The sequence below is a fragment of the Clinocottus analis genome, unplaced genomic scaffold (genome assembly GCF_023055335.1).
Source record: "Clinocottus analis isolate CAN_PGR_092001 unplaced genomic scaffold, fCliAna1.0.p SCAF_10, whole genome shotgun sequence".
Lineage (NCBI taxonomy): Eukaryota > Metazoa > Chordata > Actinopteri > Perciformes > Cottidae > Clinocottus > Clinocottus analis.
In genome coordinates this window covers 5,400,508-5,425,831 of record NW_027175821.1, presented here as the reverse complement: position 1 = coordinate 5,425,831, position 25,324 = coordinate 5,400,508, and the positions used below count along the sequence as shown (strand labels likewise).

At 45.8% G+C, this 25,324-nt stretch overlaps 1 protein-coding gene across 1 annotated transcript in view; it reads left to right on the top strand.

Annotated features, from left to right (window-relative positions):
- The first annotated feature begins 983 nt into the window (after positions 1–983).
- Positions 984–25,324, top strand: part of gria1a (glutamate receptor, ionotropic, AMPA 1a) — a 68,277-nt gene continuing 43,936 nt past the window's right edge. Inside the window, 4 exon segments of the mRNA XM_068584034.1 lie at positions 984–1,265; positions 1,446–1,580; positions 18,775–19,014; positions 22,736–22,920. Of these exon segments, the coding sequence (XP_068440135.1) occupies positions 1,178–1,265; positions 1,446–1,580; positions 18,775–19,014; positions 22,736–22,920 (648 nt within the window). The 5' untranslated portion in view covers positions 984–1,177.

Sequence of the window (25,324 nt, the reverse complement as noted above, 5' to 3'; positions counted from 1 at the left end):
AACCATCATTTAGATATGTTTTACTACGGACTGCATCAGCTGATCTCATCTAAACTACAGTTCATATTTATAACAATGGTGTACAGTAACCTGTTCATCACCAGCTTTAACTGCATTTGGTTGTACATATTTGCAGTGATTCTCCCTTGATGCTTGAAAGGCAAAATTAAAACGTTCTCATGAAAATGAAGCACATTTTGTCTTTTATTATCGACTTGTTCCACAACTCAACAGCATTGCCTCTAACTTGTGTCACTGTTCGGAAATTCATGATTTAGAATATAGGCAAAAATTAAACTCCCTTTATTTTATCGTGCACTTTTTTTTTTATTTTTACAAATGCAAAGATTATTAACGAGAGAACAAAAGCTCATATAATGTGCATCCTGAATGGATATCCATACAATCCCGTGCGTCTCCCGAGGAACCTGTGGGTGCGCTCTGAGGGTGCACACTGCAAAAAATATGCAGCCCGCAAGTCAACCAGGGAAGTATTGAGAGTGGGAGTGTTATTTGTTGTTCTTTCTTCAGACATCTTCCATAAGGCTGAGATGACGACACTTGCTTTCTGTGCAGTTGCGTTGTGTCGTGTGTCATTTCCTTTATGAGCGATCGGCTCCTGCTCTACCTTGTTGCATTGCCACTTAATTATTATCCAGACATTTCGAGAAAAAAGATCCCAAAATGAAGCAAACGACCAAGAAACAAGTGGAATCCCCACCGTGTGGTGGAAAGAAACCTCTGTTTGACGACAACACACATTTAAATTGACAGTTTAGCTCAACAGCTTGTCAAGACAGGCAATTTTTGTTGTGTTTTTATTTTTATTTATTTTTTTGCAGTGCGGCTAATGCTGAAGTCATTCTCCGTCTCGTACAACAGCCAAGGACGAGGGAGCATCAGTAGAGAGAGAGAGAGAGAGAGAGAGAGAGAGAGAGAGAGAGAGAGAGAGAGAGAGAGAGAAAAGAGGAGAGACAGAACGGTGCCTCCTCTCGCCATTGCGATAACTGTCTCGGTGCTGAGTCCATGTCCGTGCGCGCGCCGCTCTTCTGAAACAGGGGGCGACAGGACACGCGTGAGGAGGAGGAGGAGGAGGGTGGGGGATTTTAACTTCACACACGGACACATCTATGCTTGGATTTCGGCTCTTTTCCCCTTCGCCAATGCAAACGGAAATATGCAGCGAAGCTTCACCATTCTCTACACCAGTTTACTGGGGGTGTGCTTGGGATCAAGCTCAAGTTTCCCAAGTAACATCAATATAGGTGAGACACGACCTTTTGTCTCAGTGTGGACGCCTCTGTATCTCTTTTAAATATACCTATTTAGGTGTGTGTGTGTGTGTGTGTGTGTGTGTGTGTGTGTGCGTGTGCGTGTGTGTGTGTGTGTGTGTGTTGTCCTGATTTGGGTCCAACATTAACTCCGGCTTCTTTGCTGCTCAACAGGAGGCTTGTTCCCAACCGAATCGCACGAATATGAGGTGTTTCGTTTCGCCCTCTCTCACCACCAGGACATCCCCAAACTGGTGCCGCAGGTGGATATGGTCAAGATGGGGAATAGCTTCTCCATGACATATGCCTGTAAGTAGCCCCATTACATCTCACTGGGAGCAGAGCAGCCTGCATTTTGCCGGCGTTTTCCCCACAATGTCTGTTCAACATGTTTTATTCCGTCTCCATCGCCCTCAATCTGTCTATCGACTCCGCAAAGAGCGCGTATAACTCCACGGGGATACAACCTGCGAAGGTTATAATCGCATATATAATAAAAAAAAAAAGGCCCACTGCAAAGACCCGCGTGCGTTATAGGTTATCTCAGTAACTGTTGCGTGGGACCGAGAAGGACTTATTTCCTCCGCGTGATTGCAGCGTTATTCTGTCGCTCCGGGAGGGTGAACAAAACCCACGGGGATTGCAAAGCAACCTCTGCAGCAGAGATCCTACAGTCATGTAACATCTTTTTTTTTTTTTGTATATAGCTATGATTTGCAAACGGCTGCGCGCCTTCCCGTCTGTAAACCGAGGGAGAAAAACAAAGAGAGCCAGGGCGCTGATCGACGAAGCGAACAAAGAGGGGAAACGACTCCAAGTGCATTTCATAAGTAGCCACGGAACACAATCCGATTATCATTTTTTCTTTTTCTTTTTCCGTCAGAGCACACATTAATAAACCCTCCCTCCTTAAACCTGGACAAAGACATGCGCATACGCGCGCTCAATACATAATTCAACTTTTAGGACTTTGGGACTACCTTCCTCACCTTCATGTTTTTTTATTATTATTATTAATGTAGCCTTTTACTTTTCTCTTTCCCACAGCTGAGAGCATCTTTAATCCGTGTATGTGAGGGGAAAGTGTTGCTTTCTTATATTGAGGTAATAACATGCTGTCAACAAAGAAGTAAAATATATATTCAAATACATAATACTTTGGTCAGAGCAGTGGGCGGGACTACCTTCCTCACCTTAATGATTTTTTTTCATTATCAATGTAGCTTTTTCTTTTCTCTTTTCCACAGTTGAGAGCATCTTTAATCTGTTTTTTGTGAGGAAAAAGTGTTGCTTTTTATTTTAAGGTAATAACATGCTGTCAACAAGGAAGTAAAATATATATTCATAAATAATACTTTGGTCAGAGCAGTGGGCACACCACTCTCCTGGGTGATAATGCGTGCCATTACGCCAGCCAAACAATAACTCTGTGTCGATGCTTGACAAAAGAAATGCCAGTCTGATTTGTTTCTTCTTTGTTAACCCTGCACTTATCCCTTCTTTGAATTCTGACACAATGTTGTCGCCCTTGAGGCTTTTCAGCCGTGTTTTTCTCATTCCATCCTTGAGTCCTCTGAATTTGCCTGTGGCTCGCTCACACTCGCTTTAGTGAAGTCGGACACTTCCAGGAGATACCCTTTGACAACTGTGCCTTCCTGACTCTCTGCCAGGAGTGTGCCTCAGCGACAGACGTTTGATTACTCCTTTCAGACATTGATTTTGAGCATTTCTTCTTTATAACGTGTCTTGAATAATAAAAATAAAAGGTCTTTTATTCCATTTCCACTAGGTTGGATCCAGTCGCAGATATCAGTGGAAAAAAAGATGATGCAGTTTCATAAAAAAACCCAAATACATGCACAATGACACGCTGACTCAGAGGAAACAAACTTTATTACCTTTTGCAGGTTCTGCTTTGGTATGTTACAGATGTCTGACGAGAGATGATGCATTCAATAGTTGTTCTGAGTCACCACACTCCACCTGTTGGCTAGTGTATTGTTATCTACAAAAACAGATTAGCAAAGCTTCACACCAACAAGCAAATCCCCACAATCCCACACAATGGAGAACTAAACATTATCTGTGATTTTCTGATTGCACCTATTAGCAGCTATCGGAACCCTAACCAAGCAGTTAGCGGCTTTGGGAGTTTCATCAAGCGTGATAAAAAGCCTGATATGGAACACGTTTATGGTTTTGGTTCAGACACATTGGCGGGCGACATATCCCGTTGTTTGCAGAAACATACAATACCAAGATGTTTTTCTGGGTTTGGCGCCCACAGGCTGCTTGAGTCGGGCATTGTGGGCATTGCTGGCCACTCCCCTAAGGTGGCGGCTGGTGAAACTCGGGCCAGTGTGACCGCCGAGTTGGAACGGAAAGTTTGGCAAGTCTTGCAGCGGGTTATGTCTTCCATGGGGGTCGTTCTTTGTGTTCATGTAGTGCCAGTCTTCATGAGTCGCCAATTGGGCGCCGTTAAAAGATCACAGTGTTCTCGCGGAGGAGTTTACTGCTGTGTTTTTTTATGGTGGAACCCTAGATCTTCTTGAGAGGAATGTGACTTTAATCTATCCATCAAGACTCTCTGTGACCAGTAAGGCAACTTGAGACTATAACTAATATCTCCTCTGGGTCGGTGAACTCTGCTTGCCGGGTTCCACAGATTTACTTAGCTTGTGTGGTACAGGGGGCAATATCCCCTAAGGAGTCATATTAGCTCTCCAAAGTCCTGTGAATATATGCTCTGCGTGGTGATCAGGGTGGTAACCAATGGGGCAGCGCCCACGAGATAGCTTGTCTGCAAGTGGAGTGTGGATTGGTAGAAGGCCGTGATTGATCCAAAGGTCAGCGCGGGTTGATCTGACATCTGCAGGAAGACAGCTGATGACAGACGGGTTGTTGTTTTCCCTCTGCTGCAGTTGGAAGCCAACGGCCAGGAGATAGCAAAGCTTCACCACCAGGGCTTTGGTCTTACTCGCCAACATTAAAGAACTTTTCCAGTGTGCTTAGACGTGGCCGGGGGACTGGATCCTGGGTTGGGATTAACTCCTGCTCTGTTGTTGTTTTCGAACCCTCAGCTGCTCATCAGCCTTGCTTGTCTTGTCCTGAGTTGCTTCATCTTTTGCTCCATTTCTCTGAATGCCATAAGGACTGCTCTGCTGTTAGATACAGTTCATAATCTGCTCATTCCATTGCTGCTTCTATACTTAAAATTATACTCAACTTTTACGAGACTACACAAGTCATGTCCGTCGCTGTTTAGCTGATTATCGGCAATTATAAAAATTAAACGGCAATGATTATGATTGGAAATGAAGCATGTACGACAGCATTCATGCCGATAGATATTGCGCTGCTGAATGTTGAACACTATCGCAGAAGGAAATTTGCTCTTGTCTGTCGGATTATAGCGAAGATACCCCTGGATGACACACGTTGCACATAATTTAGTACAGTTGTCCTACATGTTGATACAAACAGACTTAATGAAGTCCACCCTGTCCAGAATGGCTTTGCAGTATGTGTAATTTTGCAGAGATGCGCCCCTCCCTCCAGCCATTTAGGTCCGGGGAGCCGGGCAGAGCTGCGTAATGAAATGTAAACACACGCAAGATGCCCTCATTAATGAGATGGTCCTCTGTTCAGCAGGGAATGTGATGTGAATATGAGGGTCAGGCCGCAGCTCAACGTTTCCAGGGATGTTGCTCGTGAAGAAAAAAAAAAAACAGGGCGCTTGTAGCAGTGGGTGGGTGGACGGGAGGAGGGTACAATGATGTCTTAGTCACAGCGGTGGAGGGACAGTGGAGGGACAGCAGCACACATGCGGTATGAGTAGGATTTGTCGTTTGAGGTTCGCAAACGAAACATTGAAAGTTGGCCCCTCCTCAGCGACGGCAGAAATGCCGCCCACGAGCTTAGTGTTAGGGTGCTCGCCAGTGAGTGCCACCCGACCCCAGATTCACTCTGACATTTGTCTGCTTACGGCTCCGCCTACTTATTTTTGTGGGCTCTTCTGCCTGTGTGTCCACCATTTTTGGAATAATTTCCTCTTGCTTAAGATGTCGCACCTGGTCACTGCATTTTGGCATCGAGGTTGATGTCCCCGGACACAGCGAAATAAGACAATATAGGCAGAGGGCAGTGTCTCTGTCTGTAGCTCAGTCTTGTCTTATCTTTTTACTCAGTTAATTGGTAGAATTTCTTCCAAAATCCATTTCAAATGTAAAAAGTGCCCACAAAGATCAAGTATATTGGCCTGAAATAATACAGGAAACTCCCTGAAACTGATTATTTGACGAGGGATCCCTGCCAATATTCAGGTCTATCTAGATCCAGCATACTTCAGTACACATATTTCCCCTCCATCCAGTCATCACGCCCTCCGTCTCCCACACGATCCCATCAAATATGACATCTCTCCTTCAACGCATCACGCGTATCGCTGCGGCGCGTGGCCGTGATGGTGGGCCGTGGAACAAGCGTGTCAGGAAGATTCGCGGTGCGAAGGAGACGGCTAAAATGAAAGTGACACCTCTTCCTGCTCCGTGTCACTCGCCCTGAAAGAGTTTTCGGATTGTGGAGGCTGCAGCGACGTGTTTGTGGGGAAGGGAAAGAGAGGGGCCCCCCGGGGCCTGCTTATAATGAGTCAGATGAGAAAAGCCGTCTATTCCTGGGTTTGCCTTTCGTGCGGAGGAGTGCATGCGCACGTGTGCGTGTATGTGTGTCCCGTTTTGGCATCTGTGTAGGACGTTTTACGAGTGAGTGACAGTTCACCTCTGTACGTGTGTGCGAGTGTGGGAACGTGCCCGGGGGGGGGGGGGGGGGGCTCTTGGGGTTCACAAGTGTGAAAAGCAGCGGGTGAATGGGCCCTTGTGCACGCCGATGAATGGAGCTCCGGATGAGGGTGATACTCATCAGCTGGCTCTTATGACTAGCCACTTCCTCCAGAAGAAAGCCCTCCAGACACACACACACACATACACACACACATGCACTCCCTGGCACCTGCCAAGAGAGCAGGAGAACATGGAGCAGGAGGTTGGCTGGATTAGGGCAAAGGTTGAACGAGAAAACAAAGAGGAGCGAGATGGGAAAACATAAAAGAGACTTTGACTGTTAATGGCGAAGCGATCCATCTTATTTGCCGCCTGACGAGTCATCGGGGAAGTAATGACGATGGCAACACTGTCGGCATAATGTGAGACAGGATACTGGGGCTAATTTGCATTTCTTCTGTCTCCGTTCTTCCACTCACATGCACAGGCCATGCCACGAAGTGGTTGAACGCCTGTATTTTTTCGGTGTGTTTAGCTTCTGTTATTATGGATCGCGGCTCTTTTTTTCGACACGCGCCTTTTGTTTTCACGTCGGGAGCGAAAGTGCTTGCTGGACTGGCTCATTTTACATGTTTCCAGTGGTTAAAAATAACTGCCAGGGATGCTGTGTGTACGTGGAGAATATTAGTCACTGTTCCCCTCAGTTAGATATCACATTAGCATAATCTGCTATTGACTTGGTTTGTAATAAGGACGCCACTGAATCGCTATAGCTTCATGTCAAATCCCCTGCAGGCTCACGCCTATATGATCTACTTTTCTCTTTGATGTCCCTGATGTGTGTGGTGAGATTGAGGCTAAGCTTTGGCTATTTTTGGTTGAAATTCCTGTGTGCTGGGTATCGTACCTGCAAACAAAATGTAACATTTCAGACTGAATTAGCTGTACATTTAGTTACTATTTTACTACTAAATACTCTTTTTTTTTTGATTTTGTGTCCTGGTAATATAGCTTCCATTAAGACTAATTAGTGGTCATGAAATGGACGATTTGGGTTGTCACTGCGATGTAGGCGGCAGTATTTCTCCGGGTCTCTGTGGGTCGTTTAAAGAGGACTTGAAGAAGATCTATGAGGCAGCCATGATCAATGAACTGAGCACAGCACAGAGGCCGATCAATACGGCACAGATGAGGCGGCGGGCGGATTGGGGTTGCTTCCCTTTCGCGCAGGCCGAGAGCGCAGATATGAATAACTGTCGAGCGACGGGATGAATGGCAGAGAGAGCGTACAGGTGCAGGTCAAGCACGGGGATGTTTAAACGCTGATGGTAAATCAAGTCTATAATATCAGTGATGTCAGTGATACTGAACTTATAGCTATATGTTCATGGCACACGATGTATTCATTAAGTTCACTGATTAAAAATGGAAGTGTTGCTTCAAGAGCCCAACGATTTGAGTCCAACACTGTGATGTTCTACACAAGTATGTAGTTGTGGTGCTAGGTTGTTTTATCCATCGCTCTTATCAGTAATTGTTGTTGTAGTCGCCAATTCGATTTGTAATTGAATTCGGGAACGCTGTGTCATCCCTGAAGAGACGTTTGACAGGCGGGCTGCTTTTTAAATACAGTCCTAACCAAACTAATTTAAAAGAGGAAATGAAGGAATGTTGTGAAATACATCACTCAGACGGACGTCCTGATTTAACTTGACATAACACATTCCCAAGCTTTATCTCAACCTTCTTTGACGTGTGACGACTCAAAACAAAGCAGTGTCTATCTGTGATCCATCCTCTCTGCTTCTCTCTGTTGGTATAACCAGAGAGGGATATTTTTTCCTGCTCTATTCCAGTCTTTGGTTTGCCTGAAGAGCTCAAGTTATCCAGTAAATCAAAGCCAAAATGGAGTCCGCCTACTTCGACATTCACCTGGCTTTTTAACTCATCAGACTTGTTCCTTGCTCTTACTGCTAAATATAAACGTGTGCGAGCATGTGGGACTGCTTTGTGAAGTTCTGCGGTCACACACTTGCACATGCACACAATCGCTAACAAGAGACAGCACTCGAGCAGATGCATTTAATGTATTATTCAATGCAGCGCATCCAATACTATCACTTCATGGAGACATAAGCATTAATATGTAATACTAACTCAGTCGGGGAGAAAAGACAATTGAGCTGCACTTAATATGTTATGCACTGTAATGCTGAAGATTTCTCTGCTCTCCGTTGGACCCAGCAGGAGAAAGTGAAAATGAAATGATTGTCTCCTGGAGACTGTATTTCTTTCACCTCTGCGGGGGCAAACAACACCCCAGAAAGGAGAGTCTTAGCTGGGATGGAAGTGAGGAAGAAGAGGGTGCGGGGTGGAGGTTAAGCTGCAATTTCAGAACCGGTAGCTGGTGTCACCGAGTGCTCTGGGGGGTTTTGTATTTATCGTGGAGCTACTGTGTCAGTCAGTGAGGTACAGACGTGGCGACGGACTTCAACAGTGCGTGCATGTTCGGAGGGATTACCGAGTGTTCCACGCGTTATTGAAAAAAGCGGACGAAAAGAAACAGATCACCGCTCCCTCCTGACTTTTCGGGACATGACAGTTATTTGTCGAGAAGAAAGCGGAGGGCCATTGGAGGGGGGGAGAAAAACAAAAGAAACGGATGGTTGTTCTCTTGGGCTGGAGTCTGGCAGGTGCTGGTTTGATGAATGAGAAGGCTCGGATTTTTTTTTTTCTTCTTCTTTTTCTCTGGAGCGCCAGAGATAGAGAATGGCCCATAGCAATCAATGTAGATCAGCCAAAACTGCTCCCCGAGCAGCTGAGTGATGGAGTGTGGAGAAGAATGGGGGATGGAGATTGTTTTGGTGTGATGTGTGTGTGTGTGTGTGTGTGCCAGCATTGCTTTGCAGAAGAAAGGAGGAGGTGAGGTACACGGGGTGAGGGAGGAGAGGAAATGTCATTTAAGCTCCTCACCCGCTGAATGACCTCTTTCTGAGAAACACCCGCCGGATCAAAGTTAACCCAGCCGCCATTTAGTGCCTCGAGGTTTGGAAAGTATTCCGTGGCTGAAAAGACAGCAGTCTTCACTGATGGCTGTGTTCCTATTTGTTCTCCTTATTGTCTTTCGAAACCCGCTCCGAGTGCTTCTCTGTATTCACACCAGCTCACCAAGTATTTAAAACAAATCTGTCGTCTCTGGTGGTAACGGCAGCTGGGACGTGGAGGTCTGAGCTGAGACGCGCGGGCCTGGCAATTAGAAAACAATGTGTTCTCGCGACGAGGACCAGGATTTGTGCGGCGGGGTGGAGGGACGAGCGGCGGATGGTGGCAGCTGTCATGTTGTTGCGGCGAAGACAGGATCGGGTTCCTCTTTTGTCAGACGGTACATCTCAGGAGCTTCTGTGTTCTTTAATGAGGAACAAAGCCTACAAGCATATTAAACACTGTGACATATCGTGTTGCTGCTCTTACAGTGACAGCACAAGGCTGCTGTTGTTCGCAGCACTTAATAACTGCCTGGCCACGATGACACCGGACCGCCAACGGTTGTCGAAAGTTGGGGGAAGCAAACGACAATGTATACCATGAGGCAATATGAATTTGACTACTGTCACAGATTGTATTACTGTTATATCCTCTTATATCTGTTAAGCTGTTGAGCCTAATGTTTCAGATCTGTGAGTCAGACTCTTACAAGATGATATTGGATATCTGCCGTGACTAATTGACCGCTCTCCAAGTCGTGTCACTGGAACACAGACTGGCCAATTACAGCGAAGCCTCAGCCAGCTCCAACGGGGCGACTCAGCTCCGTAAACGGTCATGCAACGGTTTCAGATGATCTTCAGGCTACGGCTTTGTGGATTTGCAGTTCGTCGTGGTCAAACCGCGTTGCGTATGAGTGATGCTGTGACCCGTAGATGTTGGAAGGATACATTAGTTTCTAACATGTTACGTTTATCCATAAAAACCTGTGTCGCTAACATTAGCAGAGTACGTGTGCTCATCACGAACTAGCTAGCGTTTGCACTTCTATGCTAGTGTAGCTACTGAAGGTATACACATGCTGCTTTTACTTTTTAATGATTGCAATAGTGAATAAAGACACAGCTTACTTCACAGGAACAATGTTGTTCCTCAATATTCTTGTCTTCAAGACGCGGTGGTCCACCTTCACAATGTCAGCTTCACACAACATTTCTTCAGCGAGTACAGTTCGTGACAATGTGGGCGCCATTGGAGGGTGGAACTCAGCGAAGGGTCAATTGTCTGTTTGCTAAGCCCCGCCCACCCCATTAATCCATATTGCTATGTTCTGTTCTTGCACAGGAGATAGTTTACAACGATATCTGTTGCAGATTTGCTTGAAATTCAAAGAATAATTGAAGCAAAGGGTCCTTGACTTCAAACAAAGGTGGCTTGTTTTATTAAGTCCTTTAACACTTTTGCTCTTGTCTTTTGTGACCGCACCCTCCAAATGTTTTAGATCTCACAGTAACCATAAGCCCCATGCACATCATTTCAACATGAGCAGAAATGCAAAGACTGACTGGCCTAGCATGCCTGGTTACAGTTGCTAGGCTGTGATTGGACATTTGCGGTTCAGCGGGAGGCTTTTAGCAAACTGTTACATCAGGATGATGAAGTACCTTTGTCAAATGTTTTGTTCCCCGTTATTTCCCAAAATATACTCCTGTCTGGTCATTGCAGCTATAGACGGTTTCTCTCCTGTTTGACAATGAACTGACAACAATGATACATTCATTTAAGTCATTTATCAAACCAAATTGGCCATTGTAAGCTTCTCAAACGAACATAATTTACTTGAAGACGTCATCTTGGGGAAGTATAACCACATTATTATCCTTTTCCAGTATTCTATATATTTTGGATTGACTGATTAGTCACATGAAGATTCTCCAGCGTGTCAGCGATAACAGCCCAGTTAGTTGTTGTAAAGGAATGAATCCCACGTCACTGCTTGCGCTTATCGATTCCGCTCATGTCTGCTTCATTTCCCACCGGCTCGGCAGGAATTTCTCGAAGAAAAGTCAAAAAAGAAAAACGCATTTAGAGCCGATCCTAATGACTTGGCGTGCAGGTTGTGCCGTTGCCTCTTCCTGCTCCAAATGTCCACCTTCAGCACTCCTTCCGTCAGAGAAGGTGTGTGAGCGGCACCGTCCCGCCGCACCTGTCGACACTGATACGCAGATGGGGAGATAATTGCGATGGGATGATTGTTAAGGAGATAATTGGAGTTTTCGTACCCCCCTGACAGGAGCTGGTCTGCGCTTGGTGTCTGACCCGCTGCCCAGGTAAGCATTTATTCTGCAGGCGGCAGGGCTCTGCAGCGAGCCAGATGGAAAACGTGTCGAAACAGCGAGGAGGAGAGACAATGGCCTAGAGTGAAAGGGTTAGAGCGTGAGACACAGGCGGCGAGAGAGAGAGAGAGAGAGAGAGAGATGTGTTCGGTGCCGAGGGGAGTGCTCTCACACCCTCGATTACCCATTTAATGAGGCGATGCAGTGCCATTGTTTTATTACTTAGAGGAAATAGGAGGAAATCTAGATTTCGCCGTGTGGTCCCCGTTTCCCCACTGCTAGGCTGGCATCTGTTCCCTTTGTTCCCAGCAGTCCCTCTATCATCTCCTCTCACAGACACTAACGCTTCTGTTTCTTCTCCTCGCCCGGCTTCGCCCCGACGTCCGCCCTCACCTACATTTTCAAGACGCGCTTGCTTTTTGGCTCATCCTTATTAACCTTCCATTACCCCCGTTTGCACTAATTTAATCTCTCATGAGTAGCCAGCGCTTCTCGCCATTAATCTGAGATCTGTTTGGCTGGTCAGCTGCTCTGATCACTGCTATTCCCGGCGGTGGAAGCTTGAGAGTTTAGAATCTCCCTGACTGCCATATTTCTCTATTTTCCTCAGTTTTATTTTTTAGCCGTCATCTCATCGACTCCTCATTTGTCTTTTCCTTCCTTTCCCTCTATTATTCTCGCTCTGATTTTTTTTTCTCTCCACATACACCAGTAACAACAGTGACATAAACACAATTTTATTGCTCCTGCACAGGCAGTAAATCTCCCTTAAGCTTGAAAAAGCTAAAGCTGTTCATACCGGGGAATTGTGAGCGCACCTCTCTGGGGCGCAGCCCTCCATGGGGTATATGGATACTCTCGGGGGGGACGGAAAAGGCAGTGAGGCAAAGCCCGCCTCCACCTAAAACCCTCTAAAAACACGTTTTGCATGTCTTGACTCGGTATTACAGCCTGTGCATGGATGAGATCATCTTTTTGCAGGAGCCTACATTGACATATTATCATGGAACGAATAATCTTCAGAGTAGATTGCAATTCGTCTGTAGGAGATCCAGGAAAAACAAACTGTAAAACCCTCCTACTCGGTAACGTCTGGAGACATTCACGAGGATCCACATCGGTTCTGCGTCCCCTCTGGGTCTCTGCCCAGCGAATAGAAGCAGAGATCTCCTATGTGTATGGCTTAACAAGTAGTTGCATCCAAATCAACGTTGCAATGGTAAAAAAAAAAATGCAAAAAGCTGCAATTAATTGAAAAAAAAGGGATTTTTCTTTTTTGTTCATGCCACACAATCCAACCAACCAGAGTGTCTTAACGCTGCCACCCCGCTACACGCTTAAAGAAAACCATGCATCCCACATGTTTAAATGTCATTGTTATAGGAGTAGCACAACTCCTTGAGGGAACAGTACAGTGTGTCATCGAGAGAGAGAGAGAGAGAGAGAGAGAGAGAGAGAGAGAGAGAGAGAGAGAGAGAGAGAGAGAGAGAGGAGTGTGGAATTAGCAGTAAAGTGAAGTCAAGTGGCCGCAAATATACAGTGGAGGTTTCACTTTGCCTCTGAATAAAAGCTGCGGCTCCTCAATTCCCAATTAAAGTCCTGTGTCTTGCTTTCCCCTTTCTGGGGGAATTAAAGGGCCCTGACGCGTCAGCGTCAGCAAAACAAAGTCTCCCCTGCGCTTCCCGAGGAGCCGGGATTGTTTAGTGTGCACTTTAGTTTGTGTGATATTGTTACTGTAACAGGAGATCAGTAAGATTCATATTTATTGTTCTTGTATTCTGTTTGTTTTTTTCAGGTTTTATTCAAGTAAAGGTATGATAATTGCAATCGCAATATTGGTCAACATTTTTTTTTTAAAATCACAATTAGACTATTTTCCCATTCCTTTCAGCGCTGTATGAGTCATTGGGTGTTGGAGGGTTCACGGAGGAGGCGCCCGCACCCGCCACCCCGAGGGATTCTTCACAAGCACAAGCTGTGTGAGAGAAGCTCTCTTTTCAAAACCCAAGCGAGAATATTTTTCGGGGTTGAGGCGGGGTGCAGGTGGCAAATATCCGCGTGCGGATCGGCCATGGACTTCTTTCGCCCTGCCGCTCATTAACGTCGCTGATTAGCTCTCCGGAAGATGGATGGGGCCGGCGGGACTACAACATGCTCTCTGTTTTTATTACACACATCACCTGACAGTTATTAGCCATGGGTGGCTGAGTGGAGGATGATTGTGTGAGTCTTCCAGTGTCTGGTGTCAGATGTGTTTATCTCCCCTCAAAGTGCTCTGTGGCTGATTGAGCGACCCTTCACCCTTGTGGAGGTGGTGTCTATTACTGTCTGATGCGACAGCAACCTCCATGCTCCTGCCACCTGCCTTCTCATCGTCAGAACGGACACCTTGAACTAAATATGGAAAAGGTAGTAAAGCGTATCTCATTGTGAATGTGAGTCTTCGCAAGCCAGGGAAAAAACTGTAGGCCGGCCAAGATGAACACCTGTTTTCATACCTGCACTGTTAGAGTCATTTTTAAACGTGTGTGTGTGTATTTATATATATATATATATATATATATATATATATATATATATATATATATATATATATATATATATATATATATATATATATGTGGGTTTTTTTTTAGCTAACAGTTCACAGATGACAGGAAAGGAGGGGATAGGTAGAGATGGCAAATGACATGCGAAGGTGCCCAAGCAGACTGGATCCGGGGACCTTCTGGTTCACAGTCAGCACCGTGACCCTGAAGCCCAAACCTGCAGTGGTGATATCAGCACCTAGAACATATGGATGGGCTTTACGCTGAAATCCTTCTGGGCTGAAAGATTTGTGGTAGAGCATTGTACATCGCGCTGCTCTCCAGTAGAATGATGTTCACTTCAATTCAGTGTATCTTATAGAGACCAACATCACAAATTTCCCTCCGAGGGCTTTACAATCTACACAAACTGCATCCATGTCCCGCTGTTCTCACCTCATGAAACGCATCAATCAATTGAAGAAGTTGAGCATACTGATGTCTGCTACTGAGCTGATGAGGAACCAGCATTTGGCATCCCCGGACCTTGTTTGCCAGCATGGCTAAACAACAATGAATGCTGCTCCCAGCCTCTCAGATTTGAAGATTTGCTTTTATATCACAATGATTATATCTCTGGGTTTTGCGGCGTTGTTCGGAAAACAACAATACTTTCGAAGCGGCGGCCTCGGGGTGTGGAGATTGTGACATGCGGACTAAATGATTAATTGAATAATGAAAACGGAATTAGATTATGATGATGAGGGTAAATAATAGACAGTTGCGACCCGATAATATAGTGCCCATGCCCCATTTTGCGAACCGTTCTAAACCGAAAAAGGAAAAACAGATTTGACCTTCTTGGGCATCAGCTGGAAATCTGCGGCATAAAGGTGACTTTGGATGGAAAACATAAACCCGGGTGGAGTAATAGGATTGAGGCTCACTGAAAGAAGGTGGTGCGTGACTCCAGGAGTCAATCTGGCAGGGTTATGGCGAGGCGGAGGAAAGTTGGACTGGATTCAGCTGGTCATGTTTCCATTCCATGGTCTATATTCATCGATGCCCGAGGGAGTAGGGGCGGGGTGTGAGGGTGGGGGACGACATCTTTTCTTTGGAGCGGCACGGCACAATATAGACAGAATGCTACGTCTTATTTCGCAGAGTTCCCGAATATGTCAGTCCTCAATAGTGAAGCTCTTTCTAAAAGAAGAAGGAAAAAAAAGAAAAGGGACCTTTACAGATGGCTGAACATGAACCCTCCAATCAGTGCGTTCTCTCCAGCTGAACCCGGCTTCCTGCTGTGAGGTTCCGTCTGTACCGCTGACCTTAATGTTGCACAGGATAATGGGCATGCAAGTCCCCGGGGGAGGAAACAGTAGAAGCCCCGTGTTCCTTCAGCGTGTGTTTGTGGAGGCGTATAATGTATACGACGTCCTTTATGAGAATCCGCGGCTGGCGTGCGGTCACGGTAAACCCGTGGGCCCAGGCTACGTGTTTTTCCCCCGGGCCAACGCGCTCCACGGACATTCCTCATATCGATCCTTGCGAAACCCTGGTTGCGGCTTCCTCTAAAAAAAAAATGAATTCGAGAATTATTTTTTTTTCCCCCGACTGCACCCGGTACGATTCAATGCAGCTGTATTGATTTCCTTTGACATATCAAGCAATGCAGAGCTATTGATAAAAGAATCACACGCACGAAGGAGCTGCTCTGCAATTCTACAGTCGTATACTGTACACAGGTTAGTGTGTGGAGCTCCAGTGGAGCAGCTGGGAGGCAGGTAGCATGCACAAGGGCACCTTGACATCTTTGACTGATGCAGTTAGCCGTCAGAAATATTCTTGTGTTTGCATGGTGCCCATTAAAAAATGGCCTGACTTTGATATCAGGATCATTTCTTTGCTTATAGATTCTGTTTCTCTTGCATCTGAACCTCTGTAAAACATAGGGAATTAGAAGGCGTCGTTATCTCAATTGCATGTATCTTTTTTTAAAAGCTTCATCATCGATGCAGTCAGACTTTTATTTTTGAGAGCGAACCAGCAACGGTCCACTCGCACTGTGTGAATTTCGACGGGGCTGCAAAACATTCACGGGCAGAAGGACGGATGCATCACCCTCTTCCTCTCCTCCGCAACTTCAGATGCAGGACCGACTGTCACTAACACGCCCTCTTTGTGCAGCCGGCACAGACACATCTGTCATTTGATATTTGGCTCATGCTAAGCAGAGGAACAGCTGCGGGGCACAGGAAACAGAGAACAGGGAAGACAGTAGCTGCGTGAGTTGTCTCTGACAGCTCCTCCTGTTGTGAGAGTATCAGTACCTTTGGGATTTGAGTTTTATTCAAGTTTTTTTTTTGTTTCCCCCCCCCTCACCCTCCTCTTCTCCTGCGGCTCGAAAACTCTTCGACCACGGCAAAATGCAAATCAACTTATTGTTCATTCACAGGAAAAAGTTTAGGACGGGGTGAAAATACAACATCAGAAGACAGTTGCGGTGAGCCCCCCCCCCTTCCATCCCCCCTCCATCCCCTTTGTTTTTTTTGCAAAGTCAAGTCAGTTTTTGCAAATTTGCAAATTCCTTGAGGGGGGAACCTAATTATGACAAAATGTCCAAACACTCACAATTCCCACTTCACCCCCCCCCCCCCCCCTCCAGACCCCTCCACAAACGTCCTTTAGCAGCTCTGCGCGGCTGTAAATCCCTGCCAGAGACATGGGCCGTTGCCCGGGCAACCTCATTTCTGCCGCCGTGGCAGCTGTAACCGTGGCGAGGAGACACGTTGCCAGGGCGGACAGGTGTTGCCGGGGTCTCGGAGATCACTTTTGCGTCTCTCTCTCTCTCTCTCTCTCTCTCTCTCTCTCTCTCTCCGTCCACGCCTCCGATGTCGCTACACATGTCGGCGCGGCGCTAACAAGCCGCTTGCACCCTCGCGCCGCTTCCTCACGCCGCTTCCTCGCGCCGCTTCCTCACGCCGCTTCCTCGCGCCGCTCCTTTTCTCTTTAACGCCCGCCGCCAGAACCGGACCCGAGACCGCTGACAGAGTTTACACTAATGTTCTGTGTCACGCTTTGTCGAATTAGACGAGCACATGCTTCTCCGTGCCAGCTCGGAGCGGGAGGTCCGTGCCACATGGCTGCGTGTTTTTTTTTTCCCTTCTTCTGCCGGACACACATACCGTAGGTATGAGAAATGACTCATATTCAGCGAGACATGGTAACCTGCTGCAGGGCAGAGTAATGGGACGCTGCACAAAAAGTCAAACAAGCTCTCATTACCTTTCATCCAGGCAGAACATGGAGGCCACCGCTGAAATTGGTCCGAGAAAATTGTAAAAGGGGAGGAAATATAAATGTGTGCTGTTGGAAAGCAATAGCTGAGAGTGTGTCTATTTAATAGCAACAGCGTGTGCGGACCATGAAGGAAAGATAGTTCTGTTACTGAGTCGGTGTGGCGAGGCTCAAAATGTCTATTTCAGGGCTTGCTTTAAGTAGGGTGAGTCACCAGGATTTTGGAGCACTGGAAACTGCATGTGTATATGTGTGTGTGTGTGTGTGTGTGTGTGCACATGTATTTTTATGTGATACGGCTGAATTTCATCCCTCTCCCTCTATCTCCGTCACACACACACACACACACACACACACATGCCTGCCCGGCGGGTGCAGGTCTGTGACGGGTTCGGCGTTTTGGGCACGGGCCATCCTTCTCTCTGTCTTGCCCTGAGCTCCTAGCAGCAAGCTGGCCCTCGCGCAGGGACAGGCAGCGACTTCAATCTGTTTGGTAAATACTGAGATAAGTAAGGCACCACCCATCGCCGGGGCAGAAAATAGCCCGGGCCAGACCCGCGAGGGCCGAAAGCGAAGACCGCGGACAGACATTGGTGTGTGTCGAGGGGGAGTCGGGGGTCGGCGAACGGACAACGGGAGAAAGAGAAATGGAGAAAGTGAGGGCGTAAAAGCAAATAAGGGATGCGAACCGACTCCTGCTGCCAGTGAAATGTCAATGGAACCCTGGGGATACATTGATTAACCTCTCTCCTCCTAATCTGCCTTCAGCCTCTGCACCTCTCGCTGAAGGCAAACACACACACACACACACACACACACACACACACACACACACACACACTGATGGACAAACTGCTCGGCTTTGCATAAACATGTCACAGAGTAGTTGAAGTGAGGCGAGGACGAGGCCATTAGAGCTGTTTTCAACTGAGAACGCAAAGGCACTCTGGGATGACAAATTGTTGCCAATGGCAAACATCTCTTTTCTCCTCTCTTTTTTTTTCCGTCAATTTTGGGGATGGATAGGTGGATAGCTTCTTTTTTACACATTTGGGCATCCAGGCGATACAAATGAAAACGTCCACGCTACCTTTAACTCAATATAGTTCAGTTCCCTCAAGAACAAATTCAATACAGGGCATCAACGATTGGCTATTTTCATTATCGATTAATTGAGTAGTTGTTTGGTCGAATAAGCATAACAAAAATGAAAAGGACATTGAGCATCGTAATCTCCCAGAGTCCACGGGGATGTCTTAAAATCCCCTTGGACTCTAACTGATTATTTGACCAATAATTTGAGCTTTGATTCACTGTGTCTTTGTCTTTCCCACATGATGAAACCAATAGGACATCATTGAACGTACTGTGCAACGGCTACATAGGATGTATACGTGTCATGTAAAAACGTGACACTCTATAATCAGATGAACGTTGTGTCGCATCATGCCTAGTGTCAATCCACTGTATGAGGCTTACGTTTTCATTTGGCTTTGCTATAACCGCCCAGGCCTTTAATCCAAAGACTAACGTTCTCTCATTGTTTTTGTTTTTTTTAATTTTTCCTTTCCTCCGGCAGTTTGCTCCCAGTTCTCCAAAGGCGTGTACGCCATCATCGGCTTGTACGACAGGAAGACGGTCAACATGCTCATGTCCTTCTGCGGCGCGCTGCACGTCTGCTTCGTCACGCCGTCCTTCCCCATCGAGACCGCCAACCAGTTTGTGATCCAGCTGAGGCCCGAGCTCCAGGACGCTCTGGTGGGAGTGATCAACCACTACGGATGGAACAAGTTTGTCTACATGTACAGCTCCGACTCAGGTAGGAGGCTCACTTATTGCATTTTACATCTTACTATACATAGTTGTCATAGTCGTTTTTAGTTGATGGACACAACCTTTAAGCTGTTGTGACACATTTAAACGCTTAAAAAAAAACGTTTAAAAAGCAATTTAAGTACAGCCACATGAAGACAGTAAGCGGCAAACCAGTCATTGAACTATCCACCATTAGCCGTCTTCATATTGCCATGGCGACAGCAATGGGGTCAATCGTAGCCATTGTGCAGCAATGAGCAGCCATCAGGGCATCTTTTTCAGAACCGTCGTCTTTGTGCAGACGGAGAACAGGGGGGGGGGATGAAAAAAAACAACAACATTGACCTGCACTGGCGAGCAGATGAATCACACAATGGAAGAAAAGATGGAGCTCTCCATCGAGCGGCCCTCAGCGGTTACCGTGAATAATGCTGAAGCACACGATTCAAACATCTTCGAAACAGTGCTGCAGGAATAGAAGCGGCACACCTGTCAGCCTCCTTCTCTTTCCCCCCGCCTTCTCGAGCCAATCATTTGTAGCCTTCCCATAATGCCGCGCCATCTGTCCCAGGTGTTGTGGGGTTTGGGAGCAAGACTGTGAAGGGTGTATTTCAGTGCCCAAAAGCATGCGCGCACATTTTGCACATGGAAATTATACTGCAACGTTCAGTTCGCACTTGTGTGAGAGACATAAGCAGGCTTAAGTCGGCTTTAAAAGACGGATGCCATCATGTCGCTCTGCAGAGCACACGGAGCGGCGAGAGGCGAGATTTCACAGTCGTTTCTCCCCCTATTGATTCATAATGGATGCCCACCATCTCCCACAGATTTCATTTTTTTCTATCTTCTGTGATCCCTTTATTACCAACTCAAAAACTGCTGGGTAGTAGGTGTGTGTGTGTGTGTGTGTGTGTGTGTGTGCAGGGTCACTTCTGTGTGATTGAGTGGTGGGATGGAGCAGGTGGAATTCATATCAGTAGTCCTCTGTTGCCTGGATACTACGCTGTAGTCACCCTTCCTACAGGGTTATTTTAAGCCGTTAAGAATTTGTCCGTGCATTTGTGTGCGTGTTTGTTTGTGTGTGTGTGTGTGTGTGTGCTTTTTCCAAATAATCTATCTTTTTTACGGACTGTTAGGGGATATTGCCTATAAAAAAAAAGGTCAAGAATTATCTAGTCTAATATCTTTTATATAAGATATTTATACTTCCCAGTTTTGTTTTGTTTTTCTCGTTTCTCGATTAGTGTACACTGGCATACAAATATATCATTCGCAGTGTAGTGCAGAGCTTACTATTTATTTGAACCTTAGGGGGGGTTTCTGGCACAGAGAAGGGCAAATTGCTCAAGAGCTCAAAACCCCAGCAACACTTTTAGTGTGGGAAACTATTTTTTTCCACTTTTTTTCCTATTAACATTTGTCTTGCTGTCTTTTCCGCACAGCATCCACTAATAAAAGTGCCTCTCGTTTTTATTTTCAAAAGCCAAGACTGGAAAACAAATTTAATAGCCCATTAAACCTATCATAAACAATATTCAGGAAATGGTTTCCCCAAAGTGTTATTTTCTCTACCCTCGATTGCCGGGCGCCCAGGTCTCCGTGCATTGCCTCTGGCCAGAAGGATGCTTATGACAGCCAGATTCTATTATGATATTATTCTCTTCCAGGATGTCTTTTGTGGACCATTTTTACCTTGGCCAGTCTCACGAGCCTGTCAGGCTGGCTCTGATTTATAGGGGTGCATAACCCAAATAGCTACATTAGCAAAGGTGAGAGGCTATTCAATGCAAACGCACTGAGACTAAAAAGGCAAGAAAGCAGGGGAGGAAGGAAAAATAGATGGGGGGGGGGGGGAGGGGGGGATAGGAACAGATAAGAAATGTAATACTCCAGCCACACTGATAACATTGAAGGAAAGTTGACTCCATGTTTTCTTCCTCATACTTTACAGTACAGAACATCCTCAACGCAAGAGAACATGAACAATACGCCTGTTCCTGCTCGTCTCGCTCAAGCGCTGGGACTTAATGCCCGTGCTGCAAAACCAGATTAACAAACAAATGAAAAGATCAAATGTGCTGCTTTATTTAGTTTGGCTGAGTTTCCTTCGCATACTGCCGGGTCAGAGTACGCTGCGTGGCGCTGTCCATGGTGCTGAAACCAGGGACGCGAGCGCCGCCCAGTCACCTCAGGACCCACTGGCCTGATTCACGCCACGATTAACCCCCCCCCCTGCGCCCGTCCCCCTCCGTGCTGCCATGCCTATCATCAGTTTCCCAGCGACTTCTGAATCCGTCGGCACCGAGGACTACGATTATTCATGTGCCAAAGCGAATGGATGGCGACACTGTGAAAGGTGCTATACGTCACCATGTACATGGTTTTTTTTTTCTGGGGGTGTCTAATTTATATATCTAGACCTGTATTGTGGTCATATGTGGAGTTGAAAACAGTATCCATCTTTTCTTTTCTTAATGACCTGGTGTCAAATAGGCAGCAGGAATTGCCTGGAGAGCAGCTGGCGTGCATTTTAATAAGGCCAGGCAATCATCTTTCAGAGGCTGTGACGATGCCTTTCTCATTCTTCTTTTGACAAGGTCTCTGTGCTGCTGTTGTTGTGGATAAGCCACATTTACATTTGCTCTATACGCATAAAATGCCTGTAAGAACATGAACAAACACACATGGAGGATAGCACATTATGTATAGGCCCACTCGGGCTCCACCAGAGAATACCAGCTTAGCGGAGGGAAAAACAAATACAGCTACATTGTGTATTAGTTTACATTTTCAAAAATGTTGTAATTGCTATAATTCATTTGGATAATGCGTGCCAGTCTGCTGCGGGTTGAATTACTTCATTTACTCTGGGGAACAACTGTGGCTGCCAGCTCGAGAGGAATCCGATTGGTCTACCGCCAGGAGCAAAGGAGTGCAACTGTGAGTCAGATTGTAAATCAGAGCTCAAGATCAATGTGTTCTCTAATCGCCTCTTATTTCCTGCCTTAGCATGAGTCTCCAGCTCATTGGCTGCTCTACCTCTGCCTCCACGGGGCTCGAGTGTCTCCGAGGCGCAGTGGCGACACTGTAATTGAGTAACGCCGCCTGTAATTGGTGCGCCGAGGACGTAAAGTTGGCTGCGAGTGCGTCGACCGCGATGATACACGGGCTGGTTATTTGTTAGTGTGGAAGCGGCGATTATTTAGCCCTGCGCTGTACGCACTGGAAAAGCACACCTGTATGTGTCAGAGTGCTGAATGGGCTGTCCCACTCGTTATCCTTTATCACTGGAGCTACAGGGGAGGTTCTGACGGATGCGCTGATCCAGAGCAGTTTGGTTTCCGGCACAGCGTCTGATTCTTTCCCAAATTGTTTTAATTCATCTCTCGGCTCGTAGCACGCTCCACACACTCGCTGGTCCCTGCTGCTGTCGGTCCGTTGAATAACATTGTGTAAACCGTGTAAAATGTGCTGATTGGTGCGATTGTATAACTGCTGGCGGTGCAACAAATTGCCTCCCCCCCCCCCCCCCAGAGATATTAAAGATCACCTTACTTTGCATTACCTTACGCTGTGTACGATTAACCTTACGTCGTCTCTCAGTATGGTTTGTCATTCAGCGCTTGATTCAACGTGAACGTCTTTGCAGAACCTTTAATGAAATTGGACAAACCTTTACTCCCTGCAATGAGAGGAGGTTCACCTCTCTGTACTCTTCTGTGCAGGCCTGTCGGTGCTGCAGAAGGTTCTGGACACGGCGGCGGAGAGGAACTGGCTGGTGACCTCGGTCAATGTGGAGACCATGACCGAGGCCTCCTTCTTGAAAGTGTTCCAGGATTTGGACAAGAGGAAGGAGGGCCAGATCATCATCGATTGTGAGACCGAGAGGCTCACTGGCATCCTCAGAAAGGTAAAGAGCTTTTCTCTGTTTCTGCATTGAGAGGGGATTATGTAATTATGTTGCAATAGCATAATGCAATTTCAACTGAAAGGCTTCATAGCAGAGTGAAACCAGAGTGTATGCTATGCACTCAAGGAGGTATTTCACATGCTCAGTCAGTTTTAAAGGACTCTTAAAATAATATGTGTATACTGTGTGTGTGTATATATATATATATATATATATATATATATATATATATATATATATATATATATAGGTCATTTAAAAGCTGCAATCATTAGCATGTCTGGCTAACTAGCTTATTGCCTGAAAGAAACAAGCAATGCTTTCAAGTATTTCACCACATGAGTTTGTAAAGTGAAATATTACATGTATGTATATATATATATATATATATATATATATATATATATATATATATATATATAAACAAGCCTAGTTATCGAGCCCTAGTTAAAATGAGCCTAGTTTGTTTACAATCCCTACGTGCTAGCAAACCCACCCATGCTCCTTACCAGAGATCCAGTATGTATTGTACTATACTATATATATATATATATATATATATATATATATATATATATATATATATATATATAGGTCATTTAAAAGCTGCAATCATTAGCATGTCTGGCTAACTAGCTTATTGCCTGAAAGAAACAAGCAATGCTTTCAAGTATTTCACCACATGAGTTTGTAAAGTGAAATATTACATGTATGTATATATATATATATATATATATATATATATATATAAACAAGCCTAGTTATCGAGCCCTAGTTAAAATGAGCCTAGTTTGTTTACAATCCCTACGTGCTAGCAAACCCACCCATGCTCCTTACCAGAGATCCAGTATGTATTGTACTGCAGTAAACCTTTCGTAAAATCTTCATCTAAAAGCTTTTTCTCTCGTTAAATTGGAATATGCTGTTTGAAAATACAAAACCGTACGCAAGCTCGATGAAGCCAAACAGGGCTATGTAAGAACAAATGAACATAAAACTGGTGAGCTTTAGCCTCAGTCTTTAGGCACAAAATCATAGCCATCGAGTGCTTTAAAAGGAGCATTTAACCCTTCGACCCATGAAATAACTCAGACGGAAACTGCTTCTTCAAACTCACGTAGCTGGGTTAGCTCGCGAGCGACAGCTGGTAACATGTGCGAGGGACAGTTGACCTTCCAGCTGGCTGAATCGACGCTCGTCAGATGAAAGCCAGAAGCCTGCATTTATCTCCTTCTCTCCGCAATCAAGTACCTATTGTTTAAAAACAAAAACAAAAAAGAGACAAATAATAGATCTAGTAAATCTGCGACTTTGATTATCCAGCAGGAACATCACAGGTGTAATTAATAATGAATGCATCCACGTCACCTCGTTCCGGGGCTCCGGTACCGCGCATGCTGGCTCGCAGTCGTGGCTCATCGTTAACACAATGTGTTTCACCTGTGCCTTTTCCCCGCCACCGCAAGTCAAACTGCACGTTTGATGTGCATGAACCGAAAGCCTGCCGCAGTTAATAAATGCAGGCGGTTGCGTCCCCCAGAGATGGGTGACACATTCGTCATATAGAGATTGTTCTGCGTGTCGATGTCACTTGTGTGATTTATGACTTTTCAGTCAGATTTTAATAGCTTTTCTTCTGTTGCAGTATATTGTTGTTCGTATGAAGAAGAGAATCCACATATGCACTTTGATGATGTTCGCACACAGACACACATGCACACACACACACACACAGTCTTCGGTCTATATGTGAAAGCAATGGTTGCTCTGTGTGACTGTTATTGATGGCCCGGTGTCTACAGTTAAGGTTATTGCATCAGTTCTCACCAGTTTACAGGAGCTGAGCCGGAGAAGTTCTCCATTCAGACGGCCACCATCAATCACCTCCATCTGCTCCCTGCTTCCACTCTGCCCCGTCTGTGCATCCAAACAGTGGGCGAACACACACACACACACACATCTCTGCCTATGTTGCCCTTTAAACTCCCTCCTGTGTTCATCTCGTTCATCTCGTATTGTTTCTGAGGCTCAATAGTTACAGACTGGCTACTCGCTAAGTGTGCAACTGCGAGAATGCACTCCCTACGTTCTCCCAAAGGTTGATGTAAATACAGACGCCTGAGACGGATGATCACTTTAATGCAACACACTTTTGCCGGTGTGTATAGGTGTGTGTGTGTGTGGTTTTGAAAAGGTAAACGATACAATGAAAACGTCAACAGGTCACTCTTAATAAAAGGCCACAGCTTTCAATAGCTGCATGTACAATCATTTACAACTGAGCTCCAGCAGCCACCTTGCCAACTAACAAAAGGGAAAGTCGTTGCAGTGGGTTAATATAACACGAGGAATTCACCAGACATTTAGATAAGCATTCAATAAACTGTATGCATCATTGTCAGCA